The sequence below is a fragment of the Aspergillus undulatus genome, assembly GCF_047715775.1.
Source record: "Aspergillus undulatus strain CBS 261.88 unplaced genomic scaffold BDV17scaffold_5, whole genome shotgun sequence".
Lineage (NCBI taxonomy): Eukaryota > Fungi > Ascomycota > Eurotiomycetes > Eurotiales > Aspergillaceae > Aspergillus > Aspergillus undulatus.
In genome coordinates this window covers 195,445-218,480 of record NW_027396609.1, presented here as the reverse complement: position 1 = coordinate 218,480, position 23,036 = coordinate 195,445, and the positions used below count along the sequence as shown (strand labels likewise).

Genomic DNA, 23,036 nt, shown 5'->3' with positions numbered 1-23,036 from the left:
ATTTGTAGGTACTTTTTGTGCGGGGGTGTTTGTTGTTGTTGAGACGCTCGAAGTTCAAGTGTTCCTGGAGGCTTGTGGTGGCTGGTCAAGTGACCTCCCACGCTCCTTCTTTCTCTCCTTTCAGCCCAGGCTGGCGTACCTTCAATTCTCTAATTTACGGACGACAATTCTGATGCCAATATCTAGCCGAGTTCCATGTGTTCGTGCATTCCAGGATTTCTATGTACATCATATTGAACGTATATGGATACCCATTAATCTGCGCTTTGTCGGCAATAGCATCCTCGTTCACAGGGCAGCCAACGCTTCTTCCAAGTTCACTAAGCTCACCGTAACCTTATTCTCCTCCCCAAGCAAGACGCCAGCCCCATGTATCAACACGAACCGGGGATCTTGCTGCAGAATACGCACATTCCTGGTATAGCTGCGTGGCTCCGGGATTGGCACCTCGGTCCACTCGCCCTGGCCTAGCGCCTGATTTACGAAGAGAGTATCCTGCGTACCGGCACTGACGACAAGCGTCCCGTTTCTTCCTCCCCACGGCGTCCAAGTGACATACGGGGACGACGTCGGGATGGTACCGCTGGCCACAATGAGCTCGTGATGCTCAGCATTGATGAATCCCTCTGGGTCGGCGCTGATGCGGTAGTATAAGGGGAATGAATAGTCGGAGGTGTTGAAGAAGGAGCCATATTCGTAGATGTAGAAGTATTTGCCATTGGGGAGCTTTCTAGTCAGCCTATGTAGATACTATGGTAAGAGCGCAAATACCTTTGTGACGACAGGCATTCCGGGTCTGTCCGTGTAGGTTGGGTAGGCGCTGTGGTGCATCGTTAGCAAACACGATCACTCCAGATATGAAGAGAATAACCATACACATCATCAACGGCGGGACCCCAGTGAATAAGGTCATCAGTGACCTGATGAGATAGCTTTTGACCGTGAGTGGCGTTCTCTCTCTGGTCGGCATAATAAGCAATCAATTTGCCCTTGCTACAAACAGTTTTAGCAATGTACACAAGCTGACAAGCGAGAGTAGGATGAAATCAGATCCTGTACTTACTGTGCCAACAAGAAAGGCTCCCAGACAGGTGTCAACCCGTTGTCAGGAATAGCGACACCACCAGCGGCTATGTGACTCAAGAACTCCCATGTGTGTCCCAGGTCGTTAGATGCGTAGAGATCGATCTGGGTGGAGCTCAGATCGGTTGGAATACTGCTACCTGCTAGCAACAGTGTCCCGGCACCGAAGCGGCCCACGCGTTCTGGGAGATAGTAGAGGAAAGGCTGGTAGCGTAAACCCAAGCCATTGGCTGTGTCGTGGACTCGCGAGATCTCCGTCCAAGTTTCCCCGTAGTCGGACGAACGGTAGATAGGAAAGTAAACAGCTGGGGGCTCAGGTGAATAGTTTTCCCAGGTTGCAAGAATGTCGCCGTTGGGCAATTGCTCATTGCGTGCGTAGAGGGTGCGCGGGATGGTATAGTTGTCCGGAGGGTCAAAAATGACGACGTTGGAGAAAGGCTCAGGCTGCTTTAGTCTTGGATATGCAGTAACTACAGTGACCGCGGCAGCTAATGGAATGAAACGAAGGAGCTGCATGGTGAGTAAAGGCGATACTCTGCGTTGAACGACCCAATTGAGAGACTTTGCTTCGATTGTTAGCCGTCGAACGGTCGACGCCCTTTATAGACCGCAGATTTCCAGAAGCTCTAGGAATAGCTCCATCCCGCCGGAGTTAGGCAGTGGGCTAATGGACTTGGGTAAACTGGGAGCCGAATGACGAAAGAGACCATGGGCAGGAATTTCGGCACCATACGAGCTCCATGGAATCGTCTCCTGAATGGTCGTAAGTCTAGAGAATAGGTACCATAGAAGCTTTGGGAGACAGGTACCGCGATTTTACTGTATTTGGAAGCTCTCATCATTTCGGAGACTCCATACTCTCGTGTAGAACGGCAAGATCGGCGATTCTGTCAGTTGGCCTGGGGAAAGTGCGGAGAGCCCGGCCCAAGCTAATTCTTGTCCCGGCGGCGTTTCCATCAATCACCGAAGGCTGCTAGCTAGCTTAACTGAGCAAGATCGAGGGCGGGGCTCGCAATCTCTCGAGAATATTATTTCAGGTCGACCCTGGGATAAAGCTTGCGATTTCATGACTGACTTAGAGCGAAGCTCGAGTTTGCGGTGTCAGTTTTGTCACATCGTCTCTCAATCAAGCCACGGCGAGGTCATTTTTTGCAATCGAACCCCGCATGGTACCGAGAAGAGGAAGCTAGGCAGAGGCAGCACCGTTAGCCTTTCTAGAACATTGGCAGACCAAGGGTGGTCCTACTCAGAGGATCGGATACCTTTGTCAAAGAACCCTGCAATGTGAACTGTTTTTGAGCGGCAAGCTCGTCAACCTCCCTATCGATCAATTGCCCACAATGACTCCAGCTAGAGTCCGAGGTTTCCGAGCTCGGTGTTTATTGCCGAAGATGGAAGAGGGGAAGCTTGTCGAGTTGAGGGAGCTCCGGGGGGAAAGGCTGGAGGAAGAGGAGAAGAGGAGAAGAAACGTCACGGCGCGTCTTTATCTCCAATTCAACATCACATGAGAACAAAAGAGGGGAAACACAACGGTCTTCTGTCCTTATTTCTCTTCTTTCTGACGACTGTGAGGAACTATTCACAAACTTTCCATTATTTCTCGATCAATACAGGCATCATGGCTGAAATCCCCCACGCTCAGACTGTGGCTCTCATCCGCGAACTCGGCGGTCCTGTCGAGTTCCCCGACGACTATCCTGTCCCCAGTCCTGGAACTAATGAGGTGTTGGCTAAGATCCTCTACACTGGGGTGTGCCAAAGTGGTACGCTTCTTCCAGACCCTCCTGCTCAGCTTCAATCGGATGAGGCAGACGTTGACCAAGGGCCAGACCTCCATACGAAGAATGGTACCGCCACTGGTCCAGATGGGATTCCTATTACAAAGTTCAAACTACCTCACGTTGGCGGTCATGAAGGTGTGGGACGCATCGTGGCCGTTGGCCCAGGCTGTGGATCAGACGTAAAAGTAGGGACCTTTGTTGGTATCCGCTTCGCCAGCCGAATCTGCAGGAGGTGCGAGTTCTGTCTTGCTGGAACAGAGCAATACTGCGTAAAAGGCACAAACCATCTGCATCATGAGGACGGCAGTTTCCAGCAGTATATCGCACTCGATGCAGATTACTTGACTATCCTACCGGACGATGTTGATCCCAAAGTCATCGGGCCGGTGCTATGTGCCGGAGTCACTGCATATAAGGTGAGATCGACAGTCCCCACGAAACACTCACGCATTGCCTGACCATTTCACAGGCAGTGCTGGGAGCGAATATCAGGGCTGGGCATTGGCTTGTCGTTGTTGGTGCTGGCGGAGGTCTCGGGCATTTCGCAGGTAGGCATACTTCCCGCTCTCGTGATACATAACCCTAACTCACGGGGTCCGAAACAGTGCAATACGCCAAAGTCCTCGGAGCTCAAGTAATAGGCGTCGATGCCCCTGACAAACGCGACTTCGTTCTCAGTCTCGGCGCCACTGAATTTATCGACTTTGTCAATACTGACCCCACCCAGCGCGTGCACGAAATAACCGGCCTAGGTGCACACTCTGCGGTTGTCACCGCGTCGAGCGCAAAGGCCTTTGCTCATGCGATCGAGATGTTGCGTGTCGGTGGCACTCTTAGCTGCGTCGGAATCCCGCCTGGAAGTACCACCTTCCAAACCCCCATTAGCACAGTCGTAATCAAGGGCCTGAAGATCAGTGGAAATCTGGTAGGCTCATTGAAGGAATGTATGGAGGCTGTGGATTTGACCCGGCGGGGCCTGGTGAAGCCAGAGGTGAAGATCCGGCCGTTCAAGGATTTGCCGGCTGTGTATGAGGAGATGGAGAGAGGGGAAATTTCCGGCAGGATTGTGCTGGAGGTCAATTAGAGAACCGTTCGTAGGACTGTGCCTTGCATCCTGTATAGTTCAGGGTTGCAACGGTGGATGCCGACGTCACTATCCGGACTCCACCGAGCGCCGAGTTAATCTAGCACCTGCCTAGCTCTAATTCAACTGCAACCGAGTTACAACCCCTCAGTTTTTTACTCCTTATACTGCTATACTCGTCTCCTCTGCCTTCCAAAAGCCGCCGCAATGGAGAACACACCCCTCCCCCCGGCAAGCACCGACGTGAGTATCTACCAACCTTAACCCAACCCCAAACACCAAGCTAATCCCGCAAATTCATAGCCACGCGACCTCGCAGCCCTCGAATCCAGCCCCTCAACGCTCTTCAGCGCCTTCACATCCAGCACAGCCTGGACACTGGGCCTAGCCCTACGCAACAAAATCCTCTCCCTCCCCACTTCGCAACGCAAACCGGCCCTGGTCTCCATAACCCTCGGCTCCGGACCAACACCCCACATCGTCTTCCAATGCGCGACGGAACCAGGTACCGTAGTAGACAACGACATCTGGGTGCGGCGGAAGCGGAATACCGTTGTGCGGTGGGGCGTGTCGAGTTGGTTGATGCGGCGGAAGATGATTGCGAGTTTGGGAAAGGAGGAGGGCGTGGAGGAGGCGTTTGTGGCGAAGTTTGCGCTGGGGAGTTCGAGTGGCGGGAAGAATGCGGATGAGTATGCAATCCATGGCGGGGGGTTTCCGGTTAGGGTTAAGGGGGTTGATGGGGTTGTTGGGGTTATTGTTGTTTCGGGGTTGAGGCAGGAGGATGATCATCAGGTTATTGTGGAGGTTGTGAGGGAGTTTGTTGGGATGGAGGCTTGAAATATCAGTACTGTACATTTAACCGCTGTACATTTATCAGTCTACAGATGCGAGAGGTAAAGTTGGATGGTGTTTGAGGTATCATGTTAGTCCTATCTTACACCAAGAATAGGCTGGCTTGGTATTGTCTCTTGACTCGAGGGCCAATAGTGGGAATAAAAAAAAAGAACTCTTAATAAAAAGCAAACTCCAGAAATCCCTCTAAGTTATTTTACAATTCATCATGACCGTAGTCGTCATCGTCCTCCTCTGTGGGAGGAGCGGAGCCATACAGCTTGCTGGTGATCGGGTAGGCCACGTTGGACAGCTGTTCCTTCTGCTCCTCAAAGTCCTCGGTGGTGGCCGAGGCACCGTTCTCCTCGAGCCACTCAGTCACCTCGTTGACAGCATCCAGGATGGTCTGCTTGTCGTCCTCATCGATCTGGCCACCGAGACCGTTGTCATCGTTGACCTGGTTCTTGAGGCTGAAGGCGTAGTTCTCCAAGCCGTTACGGGCCTCAATCTTGGACTTGATGGCACGGTCCTCCTCAGCGAACTGCTCCGCCTCGGCGACCATGCGGTCAATCTCCTCCTGGGTCAGACGGCCCTTGTCGTTGGTAATAGTAATGGACTCAGCCTTGCCAGTGCCCTTGTCACTGGCGCCGACCTTCAGGATACCGTTGGCGTCAAGGTCGAAGGAAACTTCGATCTGGGGAACACCACGAGGAGCGGGAGGGATGCCAGTGAGTTCAAACTTGCCGAGCACGTTGTTGTGTTTGGTGAGAGAACGCTCTCCTTCGACTGCGAACGAATTAGAATTGAGTCAAGTTTTGAACGAGAAAAGGCAAACTTACAAACTTGGATGAGGACAGTAGGCTGATTGTCAGCGGCGGTAGAGAAGATCTGAGACTTGCGGGTGGGGATGACAGTGTTGCGGGGAATGAGCTTGGTCATGACACCACCGGTGGTCTCGATACCGAGAGTAAGGGGGTTGACGTCCATGAGAACAAGGCCATCGGTTCCCTCCTCACCGGAAAGAACACCACCCTGAACAGCGGCACCAAAAGCGACAGCCTCGTCAGGGTTGATACCCTTGCTGGCCTTCTTGCCGTTGAAGAACTCCTCCAGGATAGACTGGACCTTGGGGATACGAGTAGAACCACCGACAAGGACAATGTCGTCGACCTCGGACTTGGAAACCTTGGCATCCTTGAGCACCTGCTCAACAGGCTTAAGAGTCTTCTTGAACAGGTCCATGTTCAGCTCTTCGAACTTGGCACGGGTGAGGGTCTCGGAGAAGTCCTCGCCGTTGTGGAAAGCCTCAATTTCGATACGAGTAGACATCTGGGAAGACAGAGTACGCTTGGCCTTCTCAACCTCGCGCTTGAGCTTACCCATGGCCTTGAGGTCCTTGGTGACATCAACGTTGTTCTTCTTGTTGTACTGCTTGACGAAGTGGTCCATGATTCGGTGGTCAAAGTCCTCACCACCAAGGTGAGTGTCACCGGCGGTAGCCAGGACCTCGAAAACGCCGTCATCAATAGACAGAAGAGAGACATCAAATGTACCACCACCAAGATCGTAGACGATAACCTGGCGCTCCTCGGAGCCCTTGTCGAGACCATAGGCGATAGCGGCGGCGGTGGGTTCGTTGACAACACGGAGGACGTTGAGGCCGGCGATGGTACCGGCATCCTTGGTAGCCTGACGCTGAGCGTCGTTGAAGTAGGCGGGGACGGTAACAACGGCATGGGTGACCTTCTTGCCAAGATAGCCCTCGGCGATTTCCTTCATCTTACCGAGAACCATGGCGGAAACCTCCTCGGGGGTCAGGGTCTTGGGGCTCTGGTTAACCTCAACCTTGACGTTGGGCTTTCCATCCTTGTTGACGATCTTGAAGGGGAAGTTCTTCGCATCGCGCTGAACGTCAGACTCGTCGTACTTGCGTCCAATCAGTCGCCTACGCATGTTAGCAAACTCGATCAACAAGGCGTTCAGGTGAGCAAGCAACTCACTTGATGTCAAAGATAGTCCGCTTGGGGTTGGCGGCGTATTGGTTCTTCGCGGCGTCACCGACCAGGCGCTCCTCATCGGTAAAAGCGACGTAGGAGGGAGTGATACGGTTTCCTTGGTCGTTGACAAGAATTTCGACTTTTCCGTTTTGCATGACACCGACACAGCTGCAGCCAGTTAATTTTTCAAACCTTAACCAATGCCAACTCGAAGATAGACATACGAGTAAGTTGTTCCCAAATCGATACCGATGACTGTTCCATAGTTGTCCTGGACTTCAGATTCGTTGTCCTGAGCGTGAGCGGTGCCGAAAAACGCCAGAGGCGCAATGAAGACGAGAAGGAGGTAGAAGATGGTGGTCCAAGCAGCGAACGGCTTGGCCGCACCGCGACCTGAGGCGCGCGACATGGCGAATGTGTATGTGTGTACCGGCGGAGGCAATCAAAGGCTCCCACAAAGTCGCGAGAAGAGAAAAAGAGTAGATAGGTTATCCCTGCACTCCGGAGAATAATACAAACACAGAGAGAAAGCGAAATAGAAAAGAGGCAAGCCCAACCACAATGATACGGAGAGGGTGCGCGAGTATTTGAGTGAAAGGAGGGGGAGGAGGGTGGATGGAAGAAGAAGGAGAGAAGAGGACTTGAAGAGCTCCGGCCACCTTCTTGTATGGACAGCGAGCGGCGAAGAAGGGACAGCGGCCATCTGGCCTTTTCACATACAAGTTTACTTCTCGCGAGCTGATTGGCTAGGACCGCCACCCAGGGTCGCAGGTGACTCAGCATGGCTTTGACCGCCCCCAGTTCTGCTGGGTCCACTCCGGGCGGTCTGCGAATTCGATCGAACTCCGAAGAAACACCAGGCCCAATACGGCTTAGTGCTATGATTATTGGGACTAGTTCCTGCAGGGGCCGCCTCAAAAGAGACTTACTGCATCATCACTGGTTCGGGTTTCTTTGATCAGGACAATTGGCATGGCCATGATTCACTAAATATTTGCATTATTGTTATAAATCTGGCACAATATAGTGGAATACCAGGTGTAGGTTTTCATACTGTCTGCTCAGTGTCATGTTCAGGGTGCTCAATTACACGAGGTGGTTCACAATGTAGATCTAAGTGTAGAATTCAAATGTAGATCCCGTCTATCTCAAGTTCACTCTAACAGTCCAGCGGCTACTGTATCACCGCCAGCTCTAAGGACAACCCTTGTGGGCGCTTCCAAAGGAACTGCGTGGTCCAGCTCGACCACAATGCGCGCCACAGATCCAGGCGCAACTATCTTCGGTTTCTTCTTGAGGACATTTCCAGATCCTTTGTCCAATGTCGCAACCAGCTTGCTGATGCGTCCTGGAACGTGCAAGCGCCCTCGGTGGATGTCGACCATACTGGGCAGTAGGTGATCAAAGGCAAGAACTTTCGTGGTAAACGTAGTGATGTTGGGAATCGGGGCAGATGCATGGCAGACAACGTCGCCGGAGCGAAGATGGATCGGATCGATATTGGCCAGGTTCAAGACAACATTCTGACCGGCAACGGCCCATTCGTTAGGCTCTCCGTCAACCTCTAGGCTCCGGATCGTTGCGGTCTCTCCACTAGGCATGGTAAAGATTTGGTCACCTATTTGTAGGCTCCCAGCGTCGAGTCGGCCGGATATAGATAGGGGATTTTGTATGCTGCCACGGAACACGTCGCCAATTGTCATTCGTAGTGGCTTCTCCAGGGCGTGAGAGTATGGTTCCGTTGCCTCTAGCTCTTCCACTAGGGTACAGCCACTGTACCAAGACACATTCGCATCTTCACTCCGCTTCGTGATGTTGTCTCCGCTGACTCCAGAGCATGGTACAAAGGAGATATTCTTGGCCTGGAATCCAGCAGTGGTCAAGAATGCCGACACTTGCTGCTCAATCTCCTCGAAACGTTCCTTATCCCATTGAACAGTGTCCATTTTGTTCACAGCAACAATAATCCTCTGGACACCCATGCTCCGGACAAGCAGAGCGTGCTCCTTCGTTTGGCCCTTCAAGCCCGACTCGTAGTTTCCGATGCTAGAGTCAATGACGAGCACCGCAAAATCAGCCTGGCTAGCACCTGCGATCATGTTTGGGACGAAGTCTCTATGGCCAGGCGAATCCACAATCGTAAAGACAGTATTCTCTGTTTCAAACTTGCTGGTGGCGATGTCGATAGTCACGCCCCTTGCCCTCTCTTCAGACCCTTGGTCCAAAACCCACGCAAGTGCAAAAGACCCTTTGCCTATTTTCTCTGCCTCTCTCCTATACTTGTCCAGCGTGCGCTGGTCAACAGCTTTCAAATCTGCAAGTAAACGCCCCATAAGGGTGCTTTTTCCTGCATCAACATGACCTGCAACTTGTCAACAAACATGCTGCGTCTTGCGTCGCACGCAAGCATACCGATAACCACAAAATTCATAGCATTCTTCCGCTTCGATTTCCTGTACTCGGAGAGTACATCGAAATTCTTACTCTTCACATTGACCTTTTCAGTGACGCTGAGGTTGTTCATGTCATTCGCCAGGCCCGCCTGACCCTTCTTGTCACCTTGTGGCTTTGCAGCAGCCTGTTTCGACTTGAAGCCTGCAATTCATTAGGGTAGATCTCATATCTTTCGCCGAATAGCCAAACCTTTAGCTGAGCTCTGGGCGTTCAAGACTACATCGTCCGGGCTCGGGCCTGCAAAGTCGAAAGGTTCAGCGAGATCTTGGCCGTAGATTTTGATCAAATCCAGAGTATTTATATAAAGCTGGCAGGGCTCGGTCATCTTGGGGCGTGTGTCGTCTCCGACCATGGTGACGGCGAAGGTTGATGGTGGTGCGCGGATATTGGCCGCAGGTTGGTCTTTTTCTTCCTCGATCTGAACATCCTTTACGGCATCCTCTATCCCAATAGTGGCGGGCACCTCTGACGCCTTCTCCTCTGGAGGGAATTTTTCTGGTGATATCGATTGTCCAGAGCGGGCTCTGCCCAAACTCTGAAGTGAGGGTTTTCTCTCTGATGGCTTGGTCTGTTTGCCACCTCGCGCAAGTCTCTCTGAAAGCGACAGGGGAGCTCCTTCACCTCCAAGTGACTGAGAAGCATCATTTTCCCCGGCCGAAGGGGGTGTCGGAGCTTTATCGCTCTCTTTCTTCTTCCGCGCAGCTGCCAAAGCAGCTAATTTGGACATCTTTCCCCCTCCGTTCTCTGGTGCTCCACCTAGAAGACCAAGTCGAGGATAAAGTGGTTCAACGAGGATATCGGCTTTCCGATGCGCAGGTATATTGAGCCAGGGAGAGTCACGAAAGAACTCCGCCGCAGAGAAATGAGACCGGTGTGATGTTGTGGTAGTGGGAGGTATAGGATACTCTGGCACTGGAAGCCTGTTAGAATATTCGAGCTCCAAGAAAAGTCAGTTTAGTCGCTCGAAATCACAGGAAGCATTCACATACCTACTTATAGTTCCATTGATCGTCGCCGTCACCAAGATCACAACCGAGTCGAGCCCAACACGATATCATACAAAGGGCAGGAATAAATGGGTCGCTTACCTGTGCTCGCTTTCGCCTTGGCTGCCGCAGCAGACACGGCCTTCTTCTCCGCCTCTTTCGTCTTCTTGCCTAAACCCAAAGCATTAGCAGCCAGTCCCAGAATGACTCAGATCTGTGCATGGACATATATCGTACCCCTCAGATAGTTCACCGACTTCTCAACATCGTTGTAATAGTGCCACAGTGCTTCTTGGACCTCATCGCGAGTCGCGCTCACTGACGGGTTGCCAGCGGTTAACTGGCCCAATACATCGCGGGTACATTGTTCGAGAAATTCGCGCTCTTCGGGATCCTGGGAGTCGTATCCATCGTCGTACTCGTCGTAATCGTCGTCGTCGTAGCTTACGGCCTTGACACGGTGTCGTGACATCGTACTGTTTTCACCGGATGGAGGGGCAGGGAGGAGGGGTCCTGGTCAGCTTGGGCGACGCGGTATTCCGCGTCCGGGGTAAAGGGAGAAGAAGTGAAAGGAATGGATATAAATGTAAGTAACTATCTCAAGCTTGAGAGCCTATGAGGTTCGGAAGATTGGTCAGGGTCAGATTCACGTTCCTGGAGAGTTGCGGTTGAGTTCGAAACCACGTCATTCCCCACTTCGGCGGGCACTGTTGCTAGTAAGCTGTGCCCCAAGGCATCTACAGGGTCTGTCTACTCTGTACACTACGTGCCTATGATTAAAGATCAAGTACTGGTATGAGTCCGTCTCTATCCCGCTCTAGTAAATCAGCTTGCTAGGCTAGCATCAGGCAAATTTACCACTCTGGCTCATCCCCAAAAGCTCTGCTGTCTGAGACGAATACCTATCGCATCGATGTTTCGAGGCGTGAAAACTAGCACATGCAGTGACCCCTCTCATATACGACAAAACCAATGAGTAAGGAGCGATTTCATCGCACTTACCCTGTAGGCTGGATTGGCAAATGGGAAGGAGCGATCAACCCGAACACCGTCGCACCTGTCTTGTGAGTGTGGTCATATCACCGCAATCTAGGAAGGCGCGACCCCCGTCCTGGCATTTGAGAAGGAGCGACCGGCTTGGGCCATTAATCGAACGACTACCTCACTGCGTAGGTCGAAGTAGCATTGGACTTACCTCACCATCGTTTTGTATACTACGATCACACAGAAAGCATGACTAGAAAGAAACTCCATTATCATGCAGCTAATGATACGCTTATGTCCATCTCTCTATCGACCAACTGCCACAAGTCAAAGTCAAAGCCCTGCCTACAACCAAACCAGGCAAGCCAACTTCGTAATCCTTTATTATATAGGTAAGGCTGACGTTTGTGTACGTATCGAAAAGCAAGGTAGGATGGAAGTTATTTCAGCGGACTCCCAGTAGAAAATTCCCCTACGCCCGGCCCTGAGAAAGTGCCGTTGCTCGGGGTTAGAGCAATAGACCGTCGGAATGCCTGCCGCGGTGTAGCAGGGGCACTCGTGGCCGCTGCCACAGCAGCAGCACCAACGTCAGGCGTGCTAGGTGTGTTGCGACCGCTGTTGTTTTGCATCGTCACTGCGGTGCCTGGCCTCGAGAGGACCGTGGGGACGCCGTTACGGGGTGGGGGTCTGAAACCTAACTTCGATCCTTCGCGGAATATTTCTTCTAGTATCTGATTGACGATGCCTGCGTCTTCGTATTCCTGGAACTTTTTCCAGAGACGGAGGGCCATGCGGGCGTCCTCGATTGAATCGTGACCCTGGTTATTTTCTGCTGGTTCTTCTTGAATGTATTCTTTGAACACGGCCCACGCCAAATATCGAAGACTGAGTCGTCGGTTCTTTCCGGGGTGGAAGAACAGGTATTGTGTGTCCACTGTCTGTTTCTTCGGGACTTGGATATTGACTTTGCGGAAATCAGACGCCAGTCCATGGCCGACGAACACGCAGCCGAGGTTGAGAAGCAGCCACAGCTTCTTATATGCCACCTTGAGTGGTACAATGTTGTGTGTACTAGTCCGCGGATCCAGATCACCAGGCTTGATGCCCGAGTACTGCGTGACGTAGTCAACAATGGTTTCCTTGACGGAAATATAATCGTCAATAAAGGGTGTGCCTTCTTGCACCCCTGAGCCCCGAAGAACCGACACCCGAGCCAGGCCACTCTTATTTGGCCGCACGATCTCTTGGGAGCCATCAGCTTTGACATTGATTTCTGCCTTTTCGAGGTCGACAAATTCCGTGTCAAGGGCGACCGGCGTCCCAGGTGTCGGCTTCTCGTCGTCAGAGAGCATAACACGCGATTCGACAGGCTGTCCGTCGCTATTGGGGGTCAGCATTACAATGACTTGAATTGTTGAGATAACTTACTTCAAAGACCAGTCACTGAAAAGCAAGGTCGTGTCCAAGACGTTCTTCCAAGTATCATCAACAGCATGTCGCGCATTTCTGACTTGGAAGGCCAGAACGCATGGAGACTTCCAGGGTTGATTGAAACGCAAAGCCTCATCCTTGTCCACCTCTGTGACCAAGAAATCGTTGAACAGATGCCATTTACTCCTCATCTCCTGCTCGCGAGAAGAAACGGAGACGTTGATGAACGAAACCAGGTGCGCCTTTTGGTGCTCCGGTATATCGATCTCTGCAACAAGCCCGACTAGATCATATACGATCAGGCCAGGCATCTTCGCTTGTATGCGCATCCTCAAGTCATCTCCTTCGAAGCAGAGAACGTGGCCGCCATCGAGAGCAATTCCAATTTCCTCCGGCAGCCAGCCGGGAATCGTCCACAGACGGCGACAAATAGGGTTATTCACTGCTGCATTGATCATCAAGACAAGAGGCATGCGATGTGCTGTTTTTCGAATCGCCGACTGTTGATACCGGCGGCAATAGCCGCACCATCCCCGATTCTGTACCTCCCGTTCGATGCTCGCTCTCAAGATATTTGAGAATCGGAACGCGGGGTTTCTGCGAGCTTGTTTCAGGTCGACCGTAGGGTAGACAAGCTCGTTGACAAGTGTGTTTCCTGGCCTTCCAACCTCGTTCTGGCAGAGCATACACCGGATAGATTCCGACGCGATGGTTGCCAGCCTCATATCAAGATCATCCGAATTCGGCAGCATCCTACGATAGTCCTGTGCAATCTGGCCTAGGAAGAATCTATTGACAGCCTGAATTGCTGATGACAGTGATTTGTTTGTGAGATTCTCCTCAAACAAGCCCAGGTTCGCAGCTTCGCGGAAGCTACTGAAGGTCTTGAGGAGATTTGTCGCCTGACAGTTTTGTCCATTAGCTTTCTCAAGCATATCAAAGAGATATCCCATTTCGCAAAGCAGACAGCCTTCGGCGATACATGAAGTTGCGGCGTGGTGGAGAGCAACATTCCGTATTAATGGAATGAACTTGAAGAGTTGGAGAAGGGAGTTGGTGAAGGAGTTTGCGATATGTGTTTCCAATCCGGAAAAGTTCGTCTGGTTATAGAATCTGTCGACAGTCAGAAAGGGATCAAGTCATACAGATCTGGCTCATACCTGAAATCGAAATCATCCACCCCAAATCTACTGTATTTGATCTCGACGTTACTATACTTTAGGAGAGGGTCATCCTCACCCTCCCCACTAATCTTCGCGCCAGCAAGAGCTCTGGCTGTGTCACTGATGGGGTCATCCAGCTTTTTACTTTGCTCTCTCGCCTTTTCACTCAGGAATTTCGGCGCAATGAGGGCCGGTTCAGAAGATGCCAAGGCACGGGTGTTCTCAACCTGATATCTCCGGGTCTTTTTCGGGTTCGGTGCATACTGCCCTAACTCGCCCGCACGGAGGTATGGTATAATTGACGGATCTATAGGAGCCGGCGGACTCCCCACTTCGAACAAGAGGTGGCTTGGCCACGCTGAAAGAAGGCGCTCGTGGTAGTATGGCATACCGATCATATTCAAAGGTGTCTCTGGCGACCAGTCAAGCGGAGGTGGCCGAGGAGTGACATCCGCAAATTCGACCTCCTTACTCATCTCGTTGAAGTGAATCTTTGCCGGCGATCCCCAAAGGTGAATGAAGCCCTCAGTATCATTTAAAACAAGTGCTTCTCCAGAGGGAGAGATCTCAATGCCTAGCAGAAAGGAGACATTGGCTTGACGAAGCTTGAAGGCAGTCGGATTCATCAAGTCCACAACCTGAAGCTGGCCCGTCTGAGACGCGACGAAACTCGTCGTTTGTAATTTTGGATGCATGCGAATATAAGCAGCTCCAGCGTGAAAAGGTATAGGCGGTAAAGGACATAAAGTCTTCAAGTCATAAACGTTGGCCAACGGGTCAACAATCGGAGTTCCAAGATGCCTCACTGAGAAGCCACAAGTGACCAGGTAGTCATTCCGGGCGTCCATGTCATTGATCGCCGCCCCATGTGCCTTCCAGCTCTTGACGACACTGAAGTCTGATAAGCTCAACGCATTTACAGACCCTGTGTCCGTCGCAGCACAGAGATAGCGGCTCTTCTTCATTATTGTATAGTAGTAATCGGTGCGTAATTTATCGACGATCGTCCCCTTATCAATATCAATCGTAAACATTGTCTTCTGGCATCCTGCAACTATAATTCTGTTCAACTGAGCCGTGAAGCTCATACATCTGAGGTCCGTAATCTCATCGTGGGTAATGTGCCATTGTGTTAGGCCACGCCGCGTAATCATATGCACGCTCTTCTTCGAAATTGATATGACTCCTCTCTCGTGGAACAATATCTGCTGTACGGCGCCTTCGGAGGCGGGATGGGCACGAACGGAGGTGTACCGTTGAAGCTCGGGGCCGTAGAAGGAGGTAATGCGGCCCTAGACAGGGAAATTAGAATGAGTCTAAGTTCAACCCTGGTAAGCTCACATATTCATTTCCCGCCCACAGAAGCTCCGACACATCATCGAAAGCAATTGTCGATGCGACAGTTATTGGCCCTTGCGGGCTTGGAGGGGGGAGCTGAATGTGAAACAGCTCATTCCAGTCTGCTTCCATGGCATTGGTAGATCTGAAGCAAAGCTCAGACAGGTCTCAGCTACGGTAGGTTATCATGCCTCGTGCGAATTTATAGGTCCATCTGCCCATTCGGAGATCGGGCAAAAGCAGGCATCGTTGAGCGGAGTGCGGGGGAGGAGGAGCTGGATCGAAAGCCTCGTAGGATCGGCCAGGACGCGGGGGAGGTATAGCTGAAGCGGTATCAATATCACGCGATCAATTCTTCTCTCAACCGAGATCGGAATCCAGGAAAGAGAAAACCGTTGGGCGTAGCTGTCACTCCCCAGACTGCCAACAGGGCAGCTGCAGAGGATTGAGCGGTCACGTGAATAACGCAGTGGGGCCCTCTGATCATGCTTATCTACAGCTACAAAATCAGCACTCAATGAGAGTTGAAAAGACCGTTGAAGCCATTAGAATTGCGCGAGGGCGTAGAAAGCTAGAGGTGGCTAAAAATGACAGGATAAATACATGGATATAGCATAAGCCGAATACTCCATGATTCGCAACCAAAAGCATCGAGCTGCCATTGAGGAACAACACCGAAGACATAAATCCAACCACAAACCGCAAGAATCGATGCCCAGTGTATAGCTGATGTTGAGGCGTTGATTAGTCCCGTTACTGGTAGAACGAAGCCGGGTTTTGGTTGGGTATGCCGCCATGTTGCGGTGGCTTGTACGCCTGATAGTTACCGGCGCCCGGGCTTACCGAAGGAGGATACGGAGCGGAAGCTGATGCGGAGCCAGGAACAGGAGGAGGTTGCTGCATTGGAGGTGGAGGATGAGCTACCGGAGACGCAGGGTAAGGAGTTTGCTGGGCTGGATTCAAAGCGTTGGGGCCATTCGGTGAGTTGTGTGCATTATCTTGAGGGAAGACGGCAGGTTGTGGCGTTTGTTGCGGAGGCTGTTGCGGAAATTGTGGCTGGCCTCCTGGAGGAGGACCGGGCGGGTAGTGTAGCCGTTCGACAGGTGAGTCGTACACTGACGTACCCAGCTCTTGTGGGTGGTCATAGGTCGATTCGGGTCGGTGATGAACTGGTTGGTAGGAATCTGCCGCCGGCTGCTGCTGTTGATAACCACCCACCGGAGGTGTCTGTCCCTGACCGGGCGCAGGCCCAGGCGATTGCGTGGTTGGGGGATAGTAGGAATTACTCGGCTGGTTGTCTACTAGGAAGTTAGAGGCATGGTGGGGTTGCTCGGATACAGGAAAACCCGTACCTGGAGGGCGAGGATTAAAGTATCTTTGAGGATCGTGCTGCTGTGGCGGTGGCCCTTGTGGGAAGCCTGCGGGTGCTCCAGCACCTGGGTATCCATAATGAGGCTGACCGGGGCGGCCATACTGGTGCTGTGCGGGGTGGGCCATTGACGCTTCCAGGAGAGATTCATAATCCCTTCGAGCTTTAATGAACTTTTCGTTGAGTTGGGTAAACTCGTCTGCATAACCGTAAGCCAAGGAGTACATAAAGTTAAGTCGCGGGGAATTGCATACCCTTCTTCTGTGAATACTTCCCAATAAGCTCAATCAACTTGGGACGAATTGATAACGTTGTGTTGTAGAGGTTGGTGATTTCTTCGTTGTCCTGAACATTGAGCTCCGAGTTGCGAGTGCTGAGAAGAGTCAACAACTTCTCGACGTTCTTGATCTGGCCGAACACCTCTCCCTCCATTTGAGCTTCACGCTGGAGCTCCTCGACAGTGGGGTCCGGAAGTTTTTCAACGTAGTTCAGAGGAAATATTCCTGTCTGTCCTCTCAGAGAGCCCTTCCACCAATCCTTGTACACTGACTCAAGGACCGCGATAACATCTCCCTTGCGGAACTGTAATTCCCCAGGTTCAGAGGGCTGGAAATCATACAAAGCTCTCACCCTAGAAACCGTAGCTGCAGAAGTACCTGAAGGGACCGGTCCGGCGGGCGCGGCTGCTTGTGGTTGGAATTCCGGTGCAGGGACCGAGCTACTGCTCTCAAGCTGTGGCTGGGGGACTGCGGAGGGCTTTTCCCGTATAGAAAGAGCTAGCGCCATTTGCAACTCCTCTTCCTCCTTTCGTCTATCTACATCGGTGATCTCGCGTTTTACAGGTTTGGACGGAGGTTGTAGGTTCGGGTCTGTGTATGATATTGTAAGCCCGTGGAAAGCAGCACAAGTGAACAGTGCAGCACCTACTTTGGGTCCTCAACTTCATGAAGGCCTGCTCCATAATCCCGAAGTCTGGGTTGCTAGCGAACATCTCAGTCCAGTCTTCCATGCGCTCCAAGATCTTGGACTTGACCTGCTGGTGGGTATTCTGTTCTCCAATTAGTATTATAGTGTAAAGACTGATGCTGCACCTACTCTGTCGCCAGCAAGTCGCAAAAGGGCGTCTGTAAAGCTCCGTGAAGCCAATTCACGATGTATCTTAGGGCCGCAGTTCTGCGCCAACGCGTTCGCCAGCTTGTTACCGTCAGTATGCGGGCGTTGAACAAAGATGGCGCCACGAACCTCCAGAGTGTACAGCTGCACATTGGCATTTCTATGCGCGAGTCTCTTGATCAGAGCGGCGACTGCATCCTTTGCGCTATAATATTGACAGAGTAAGCGAAGATGTTTCGACGAGGTCACCGACGGCGGTCAAGAAAGACAGGCAACCTACCCAGACTCTTCAGCTCCAACCTTGTCGCATACATCCTATCAACGCAAAATGCAGGGTTAGATGTTTGTTCTCCTTCCAGAAAGTCCATATTGGGCATATGCGGGCACGCCATACAAGAATGTATTCCCAGTTCTCGGAGGTCAAGTTCTCGTCTGTCGCCTTGGCTATTGAAGAGTAAGCGGTCAGTAAGATCGTGCAATATAGACCCTCAATAGATCGAGGGGCAGTGGATCGGAATGACATACCGACGGCGTCGTCGAAAGCGTTCTGCTGTGCACGAAACATCGCTGGTACCTAACTTCCTCCCAACCGGGCGAGAGGCGAATTATGTGTCGAATACAAATATATGAATAGCTTCCCCTGCGTGCGAAATATGTCGGCCTCGTCGAATGGAAATGGGTGCGAGTTCAGTGCCAGTGACAGGGTGGTTCCAGGCACCTGCAAGCTGCGTAAATATGGAGCTCAGGCTGCGTTCCAGTCTCCGGAGAACACTCGGTGCGGGGATTCAAGAGCTCGAGCAATGACGGTCTGGGAGTGACGGTAGTGATCAGGGGATAGAGTACCGGAATATTTATTCGAGGAGCGGTCCTGCAGCACTCAGGACGTTCCGGAAAGAAAGCGACAGGAAAGCCTCGCAAAGCTAGCAAGAGAAGGGTAGGAACCTGCGCTGGAGACATGACGATGATGCTAGTTTGCGGGCGCCCGGCGGAGACCCGCTTACTTAATTCAGCCACAGGGCGCAGCACAAGGCATCGCCATTTTGTGGTGGGAGTTTATACTGGAATATGATGTCAAAATATTGCATCTCAAATATGAACTAGCCCGGCTAGCTCAATCGGTAGAGCGTGAGACTCTTAATCTCAAGGCTGCGGGTTCGAGCCCCGCGTTGGGCTTATTTTTTGTCATTTTTATCATTTCTGTGTTGCTATCGTTGAAATGACCATTCTTCCTTCCGATCGTTCAGATTCATTTTGAGTTTGTGTGGTTGGTTGGGCCTTTCTCGAAATTTGGACGAAATCTCCGAGGATATTTTGAAAGTGGACCAAGAGGCGGGCAAAGTTCCCGAGACAGCTACAATATATATTGGGCCAACTTGAGATCGCCAAACGCGTTGGTTATCTCTAGCGAGAGAAATTACCTGGGTGATCTATCTATGCAGTCCCTTCTCAAAGAATATATGATAGAGATAGAGAAAGTACCATCGACATAATGAAATATCAGAGACAATTCCCTATGCACTTTTTGTTCGGTCGTAGAAGGTGAGCAAGTGATACCGCATAAATCATCAAAGATCTCGATCAACCAAGCGCAACTCCTGTATCAACATCAATCAGATGGATGTAGAGACTAGATAAGTAGTAGCCTCCATTTTTTGCGTCAAACGCTTGAACCGGATGCGATGCATTCGCACCGTCAGCCTGTTGGACGATTGTGGGTTGACACTGTAGGCCCAAGTGCGAGCCATCGTGACTAGGGCAGAAAGAAAGAGAACATCATTCTGCAGTCGCGTGTCATCATGATTCAACGCGCGACCGTTGAAGTCAACAATACGGGTATGCAAAAACGCCGTCAACGATAAAATGAAGGAGAGAATATAATAAACACAAAGTCAAGGAGTCAAAAAGGCTTGCAATCCCATGCTGAGCATCAAGTCATCGCCGTCTATCACATTTTAGCTTGAAAGCAATCGGAGAGCCTGTAAGAGAAGAAAGGCTTAAGATAATAAGGTGTCATAAGGCAGTACAAGGGCATATCATCAGACAAATTCGGAAGACAGGGATAATGGGTATCTGAAGGAATATAGTGGACATCGACATATAAAGACGCCAGTAGGCTAGAAATCTAAACACCACCCTTCTGGGCTTTCTCCTGGGCCCTGCTGATTCGTGCAGCCTTGACAAGGGGTGAAAGGTGGTTGAGGGGCGCGCAAACATTCATAAAGGGATGCTGCGAGGATTAGCGGCTGGTAAGTCAAGTGGATTGAAATAGATAATTACCTTCAGTAAGTCATGGGCCGACGCTCGCTTCTCAGGGTCCACTCTGAGAGCAAAATGCAAAAAGTCTTTGAAAACAGGCGACAAATTATGTTCGTCCTTGATCTTAGGCGTGCCATTCGTGGCGATCAAGTATAGAGCTCGAAGGGGTGATTCGGTGAGATAAGGAGGCTCTCCTTCGATCATCTCAATGGCCATGATTCCCAAACTCCAGATATCGACTTTGCGGCCATATTCCTTCCTTGTCACAACCTCGGGAGCCATCCAATACGGTGTGCCAACCATTGTGTTTCGCTTGTTCTGTGAGTCGTTGATTTGAGCACAGAAACCAAAGTCGGCTGTTTATAATTAGTCAGGGCGTGAACAAGGCGAACGCTTCGTCGGTGATGACTGGGCTAACTCACTCAGCTTAATGTTGCCGTCCAGTGAAAGAAGGATGTTGTCAGACTTGATGTCACGGTGAATAACACCTTTTGAATGGAGATGCTGCAGGCCGTTGAGCGTCTTAGGACGCGTTTAGTATTTTGTCTTTTGCAAAGGGGGGTGCACTAGAAACATACTTCTCTGCAAACAGCAGCAATTTGACCTTCGCTCATGATGTTGAAGGTGACAACATCAGTAAGACTGCCTCCCTCCATATATTCCATGACCACCCACAAATCCAGGCCATGGAGGTAACTGTCCAAGAAGTTGACGATATTCTTGTGTTTGCTGTCCTTCATAACCAGGATTTCGTTGATGATAAGATCCTTCTTTGGTTGCAGATCCAAATTCATCTGCTTGATTGCGACACAGTCATTGCTATTGTTCTCGTACGCAGTGAACACACCACCAGATGCACCCTGACCGATTTTGTTCAGGTTGTAGTAGAGCTTTGTGGGATCTCCAGGCGTGCAAATAGCGACTAACCGTGCCCTGACATCCATGGCGTTGCTTTGACGGGCTCGCTGACGTGGACGGGCAGCCGGCGGAGCGCGCGCATTCTGTGCCGTGGCAACATCATCGGGCGAGGGAGCGTGGTGTGGAGGGACTGGTTGGGCGATCGGTTTTTGTGCCAGTTGCGGTGGCTGTTGTTGCTGACGCTGGCTGCGGCTCCGTTCAAGCTGTTTGTGAGCAAGAGCTTGTTGAGCTGCGGCCATTGCCTGCTCCTGCTGCTGCTGGTATTGGTTCGGGGTGACCGACGGCCATGGCGACTGTGACCCGTTCGTCTTGGAGTTTGATCGGCTACGCTGCGGCTCTGAAGCCAAGGGCTCCGTCTCTGGGATAGGAGGCGTGCTGAACTGAGGACTATGGATCTCTGGAGTCCTGTTAGGTATGGTTTGGTATGGGCTCGTTGTAGGAGGTTGCGGGGCAGGCCGGCTCGGAACTAGATTGGCAGCAGTCGGTGGCTTCGGCGGCGCTCGGTTGGGTACAAGGCCTCCCAATGGTGGGGACATCGCTTGACCAGGAGAAGGAGCGGCGCGGGGAATAGGAGGCGGCGCTCGGGGGTTCTCAAAGCTTCCCTCATGATTCTGAGGGAATCGAGGGCTAGTGGGAGGAGAGGTTCGTTGCCCGCCGTACGATGCTGACCCTACCGGCTGGGTTACCGGACTTGCGGCCGTCTGATGTTGAGGGTAAGCATGGTCAAATTTGTGCCAGACTTCATCATCTCCTCGAGCATTCTTCTCGTAGAATCTCATGATATCAACCATAGTCTGCGGATGTTCCTCCTGCTCCTTCTGAGTAATACCACTTTCCTGTAACAATCGCTGCCATTCTTTCGGAAGACCAGTAAATTGGCCTGTCTGGTTATCGTAGCCAACGTGAGTGACATGGACGGGGTTTTCGGGGGCAGAAATCTTGATGCCTCGGGGGGAACCTAGCATGCTGTTGATGAAGCCAGAAAAACTGCTCTTCTTACTCCTGTTCGGCCCAGCAGGTCTAACCAAATTGCCCTCATCGGAGAAACGCTTCGTGTTTGGCGCCCGGTCATTGCTGGCGAAATTGGGTGAGGTCTCCATACGGGGATGAAGAGTCGTAAAGCTCGCGGATTGTCTCAAGGCTCGAGTGTTGGGGGCTGTTTGCGATCGGAGATTTGGAGGTTTCTCCACCTTTTCAACGGGCGCCGGTTGTTGGTAGCTCCTGTCGAATTCCGCGGTATTCTCTTCCAGGGCGCTTAACATACCCCGAGAATCAAACGGGGCGCCAATTAATTCATCTGAGCTCTGGTCGTTTAAGGAAAGCCGCCCGGAGTAGGGAGGACGGGATCTAGAGGAGTTTTGGCTGCTGTAGTAATTGCCAGATTCGCTACTTCCAAGGACCGGGGATGCGCCCGCGCTATTCTGGTCGAGTGACGACGAGGAGGAACCGTATGCGTTGGACCGTGTGCGCAGATGTTCTCGACTCCCAGCGGCAGAGGAACGCGGGTAGACTGGAGCGGAAGGGTGCCGTTTTAGTGACGTGGTGCTCTGCTGGCTGTTGAGGGCGCGAGAACCATAAGCGGGGGGTTCCTTATGAAGTTTGCTTGAAGGGCGACGAAATTTGAAGGATGAAAAAGAATCGTGATTCATGGCGCACAGATTAAGGGGGGTGGAGGGGAAGGATAGGTCGGCCGATTGGAGACAAGGTGACAATGCTCAACAGCTTGATTGGAGGGAAGGGGGAAGCCACCGGGTGAGGCGGTGCGCTCTGGCGGTCCCTTCGAGCCGTTTGGACGAGAAGTGGTGGGCGAGCAAGGCGATCTGGGGTGATACTAGACGGTAGGATGAACAGCTCCGACAGGCGGGCAGCGGGTGGAGAGCTGGAAGGGATCGGGGATGCAGGAAGAACCAAATTGGCGACGCAAGGGAGGGCAAATACGGTAGATATGGATGGATTAGGTTGGATTCGAGATTGGATGTTGGGAAAAGAGCTGCCGCGGGCGACCGTCACGAACAAAAGCCGGCGGTTAGCACGTGGTGAACCACCGACTGAGAGACTCAAATCACTTCGCTAGCGAAAGCTTCCAGAATAGTAATGAAGAGGGGAGCAATCGAGTGTCGTACTCGTCAGAACCTGTCAGGACTCGTCAAGAAAATGGAATATAGTGATTGAAATCAAACTTCGCGCGTCAAGCAGTGTGTCTGCAGACAACCGACAGCTCAGCACACGGGTCTGCAGAGCAGCAAAA

General features: G+C 51.8%; 7 protein-coding genes and 1 non-coding gene across 8 annotated transcripts; 2 read left to right on the top strand and 6 right to left on the bottom strand.

The window, feature by feature from the left end:
* Window positions 1-154: 154 nt before the first annotated feature.
* On the bottom strand, window positions 155-2,234 carry BDV17DRAFT_253313 (sialidase family protein). Its single transcript, XM_073756645.1, has 5 exons — window positions 1,893-2,234; window positions 1,064-1,836; window positions 877-993; window positions 772-820; window positions 155-726 (listed from the first exon to the last, which is right to left on the bottom strand). Exons 2-5 carry the CDS (start codon window positions 1,597-1,599, stop codon window positions 289-291), a joined length of 1,140 nt encoding a protein of 379 aa, XP_073619486.1. The 5' UTR covers window positions 1,600-1,836; window positions 1,893-2,234; the 3' UTR covers window positions 155-288.
* A 467-nt stretch (window positions 2,235-2,701) lies between these two features.
* On the top strand, window positions 2,702-4,785 carry BDV17DRAFT_279444 (chaperonin 10-like protein; the record flags this gene model as incomplete). Its single annotated transcript, XM_073759716.1, has 5 exons — window positions 2,702-2,833; window positions 2,927-3,280; window positions 3,334-3,412; window positions 3,470-3,684; window positions 4,252-4,785. 5 exons carry the CDS (start codon window positions 2,702-2,704, stop codon window positions 4,783-4,785), a joined length of 1,314 nt encoding a protein of 437 aa, XP_073619485.1.
* Window positions 4,786-4,996: 211 nt separating this feature from the next.
* bipA (Hsp70 family ATPase KAR2) lies at window positions 4,997-7,185 on the bottom strand (the record flags this gene model as incomplete). Its single annotated transcript, XM_073761201.1, has 4 exons — window positions 4,997-5,565; window positions 5,619-6,724; window positions 6,780-6,944; window positions 7,001-7,185. 4 exons carry the CDS (start codon window positions 7,183-7,185, stop codon window positions 4,997-4,999), a joined length of 2,025 nt encoding a protein of 674 aa, XP_073619484.1.
* Window positions 7,186-7,746: 561 nt separating this feature from the next.
* On the bottom strand, window positions 7,747-10,889 carry BDV17DRAFT_253292 (putative translation elongation factor EF-1 subunit). Its single transcript, XM_073756644.1, has 5 exons — window positions 10,454-10,889; window positions 10,319-10,387; window positions 9,420-10,142; window positions 9,189-9,371; window positions 7,747-9,138 (listed from the first exon to the last, which is right to left on the bottom strand). The coding sequence occupies exons 1-5, from the start codon at window positions 10,686-10,688 to the stop codon at window positions 7,931-7,933; spliced, it is 2,418 nt and encodes an 805-aa protein (XP_073619483.1). The 5' UTR covers window positions 10,689-10,889; the 3' UTR covers window positions 7,747-7,930.
* A 578-nt stretch (window positions 10,890-11,467) lies between these two features.
* Window positions 11,468-15,540, bottom strand: pan2n2 (poly(A)-specific ribonuclease). Its single transcript, XM_073756643.1, has 4 exons — window positions 15,136-15,540; window positions 13,792-15,086; window positions 12,629-13,744; window positions 11,468-12,580 (listed from the first exon to the last, which is right to left on the bottom strand). The coding sequence occupies exons 1-4, from the start codon at window positions 15,262-15,264 to the stop codon at window positions 11,641-11,643; spliced, it is 3,480 nt and encodes a 1,159-aa protein (XP_073619482.1). The 5' UTR covers window positions 15,265-15,540; the 3' UTR covers window positions 11,468-11,640.
* Window positions 15,541-15,603: 63 nt separating this feature from the next.
* BDV17DRAFT_253288 (ESCRT-0 subunit protein HSE1) lies at window positions 15,604-18,549 on the bottom strand. The gene is made up of 9 exons (XM_073756642.1): window positions 18,140-18,549; window positions 18,009-18,058; window positions 17,895-17,929; window positions 17,744-17,819; window positions 17,597-17,695; window positions 17,429-17,549; window positions 16,756-17,370; window positions 16,485-16,700; window positions 15,604-16,430 (listed from the first exon to the last, which is right to left on the bottom strand). The coding sequence occupies exons 1-9, from the start codon at window positions 18,177-18,179 to the stop codon at window positions 15,886-15,888; spliced, it is 1,797 nt and encodes a 598-aa protein (XP_073619481.1). The 5' UTR covers window positions 18,180-18,549; the 3' UTR covers window positions 15,604-15,885.
* Window positions 18,550-18,714: 165 nt separating this feature from the next.
* On the top strand, window positions 18,715-18,787 carry BDV17DRAFT_t29. The gene has a single exon. It is a non-coding gene; the product is annotated as a tRNA-Lys (tRNA).
* Window positions 18,788-19,420: 633 nt separating this feature from the next.
* Window positions 19,421-22,534, bottom strand: pakA (mitogen-activated protein kinase kinase kinase kinase STE20). Its single transcript, XM_073754788.1, has 4 exons — window positions 20,449-22,534; window positions 20,293-20,392; window positions 19,892-20,226; window positions 19,421-19,841 (listed from the first exon to the last, which is right to left on the bottom strand). Exons 1-4 carry the CDS (start codon window positions 22,435-22,437, stop codon window positions 19,737-19,739), a joined length of 2,529 nt encoding a protein of 842 aa, XP_073619480.1. The 5' UTR covers window positions 22,438-22,534; the 3' UTR covers window positions 19,421-19,736.
* Between the last annotated feature and the right edge of the window lie 502 nt (window positions 22,535-23,036).

Coding starts and splice junctions, on each gene's coding strand:
- BDV17DRAFT_253313 (XM_073756645.1), bottom strand. CDS start 1,599: ATGCAGCTCCTTCGTTTCATTCCATTAGCTGCCGCGGTCACTGTAGTT. Junction 994..1,063: donor GAGCCTTTCTTGTTGGCACA/GTAAGTACAGGA, acceptor AACTGTTTGTAG/CAAGGGCAAATTGATTGCTT. Junction 727..771: donor GAATGCCTGTCGTCACAAAG/GTATTTGCGCTC, acceptor CTGACTAGAAAG/CTCCCCAATGGCAAATACTT.
- BDV17DRAFT_253292 (XM_073756644.1), bottom strand. CDS start 10,688: ATGTCACGACACCGTGTCAAGGCCGTAAGCTACGACGACGACGATTAC. Junction 10,388..10,453: donor GTCGGTGAACTATCTGAGGG/GTACGATATATG, acceptor CTTTGGGTTTAG/GCAAGAAGACGAAAGAGGCG. Junction 9,139..9,188: donor TATGAATTTTGTGGTTATCG/GTATGCTTGCGT, acceptor GACAAGTTGCAG/GTCATGTTGATGCAGGAAAA.
- pan2n2 (XM_073756643.1), bottom strand. CDS start 15,264: ATGGAAGCAGACTGGAATGAGCTGTTTCACATTCAGCTCCCCCCTCCA. Junction 15,087..15,135: donor TGTGGGCGGGAAATGAATAT/GTGAGCTTACCA, acceptor TTCCCTGTCTAG/GGCCGCATTACCTCCTTCTA. Junction 13,745..13,791: donor GTGGATGATTTCGATTTCAG/GTATGAGCCAGA, acceptor GACTGTCGACAG/ATTCTATAACCAGACGAACT.
- BDV17DRAFT_253288 (XM_073756642.1), bottom strand. CDS start 18,179: ATGTTTCGTGCACAGCAGAACGCTTTCGACGACGCCGTCG. Junction 18,059..18,139: donor CGCTTTCGACGACGCCGTCG/GTATGTCATTCC, acceptor ACTCTTCAATAG/CCAAGGCGACAGACGAGAAC. Junction 17,930..18,008: donor AGAACTGGGAATACATTCTT/GTATGGCGTGCC, acceptor TTGCGTTGATAG/GATGTATGCGACAAGGTTGG.
- pakA (XM_073754788.1), bottom strand. CDS start 22,437: ATGAATCACGATTCTTTTTCATCCTTCAAATTTCGTCGCCCTTCAAGC. Junction 20,393..20,448: donor TTGCTGCTGTTTGCAGAGAA/GTATGTTTCTAG, acceptor ACGCGTCCTAAG/ACGCTCAACGGCCTGCAGCA. Junction 19,842..19,891: donor CGGCCCATGACTTACTGAAG/GTAATTATCTAT, acceptor TAATCCTCGCAG/CATCCCTTTATGAATGTTTG.